The sequence below is a fragment of the Loa loa genome, assembly GCF_000183805.2.
Source record: "Loa loa unplaced genomic scaffold supercont3.5318, whole genome shotgun sequence".
Classification (NCBI taxonomy): Eukaryota; Metazoa; Nematoda; class Chromadorea; order Rhabditida; family Onchocercidae; genus Loa; species Loa loa.
In genome coordinates, this window is record NW_018113491.1 from 1 (window position 1) to 586 (window position 586).

At 42.5% G+C, this 586-nt stretch overlaps 1 protein-coding gene across 1 annotated transcript; it reads left to right on the plus strand.

The window, feature by feature from the left end:
- Positions 1-98: 98 nt before the first annotated feature.
- On the plus strand, positions 99-392 carry LOAG_19322 (hypothetical protein; the record flags this gene model as incomplete). Its single annotated transcript, XM_020451967.1, has 1 exon — positions 99-392. One exon carries the CDS (start codon positions 99-101, stop codon positions 390-392), a length of 294 nt encoding a protein of 97 aa, XP_020304225.1.
- Positions 393-586: the final 194 nt, after the last annotated feature.

The following is a 586-nucleotide window of genomic DNA, read 5'->3' on the forward strand; positions in this document are numbered from 1 at the left end:
ATCGACAATACTGGTGATATTTGGCTATTGGTCGACATCACACTCCACGATTCAGAAAAAACCACCACACAATTTTTTGGTGCCCGAGGTGAGGTACGATGTCAAGTAGCATCATTGCCAGTATTCAACCAGCAAAAACCAGGTTAGTCTTTTTTCTTCAAGAGATAAATTCCCTAGAATTCGAATCTCCGGACCCAAACTCCTCATTAGACCAACAGAGAATCCTTTACACAACAAGGAAACAAGTGCTCGCTGACAAATTCGACAGAATCCAATTATGTGTTAAGGAGCTCGAAGTTGCCTACGACACAGGCTCAAGTATATTCAAACCATCACTGCGGCGAAAAAAAGGGAAGAGAGGAAAAGGCTTACGAATGCGTCACAGAGGGTGAGCACGGGCTATTTCGAATAATGCATGAGGGGAAAGAAGCGTTGATAACATTAACAAGGTATAAGGATGATGCTGAGCAAAAGTTGGAGCAGTTATTTAAGGGAAAGAGTAAGGAACAGGAAAGGTCAATTCCTCGTCCAAATCTTACGGTCAATCTCCCTCAATTATCCTTACCTACTTTCAATGGTGAACCCA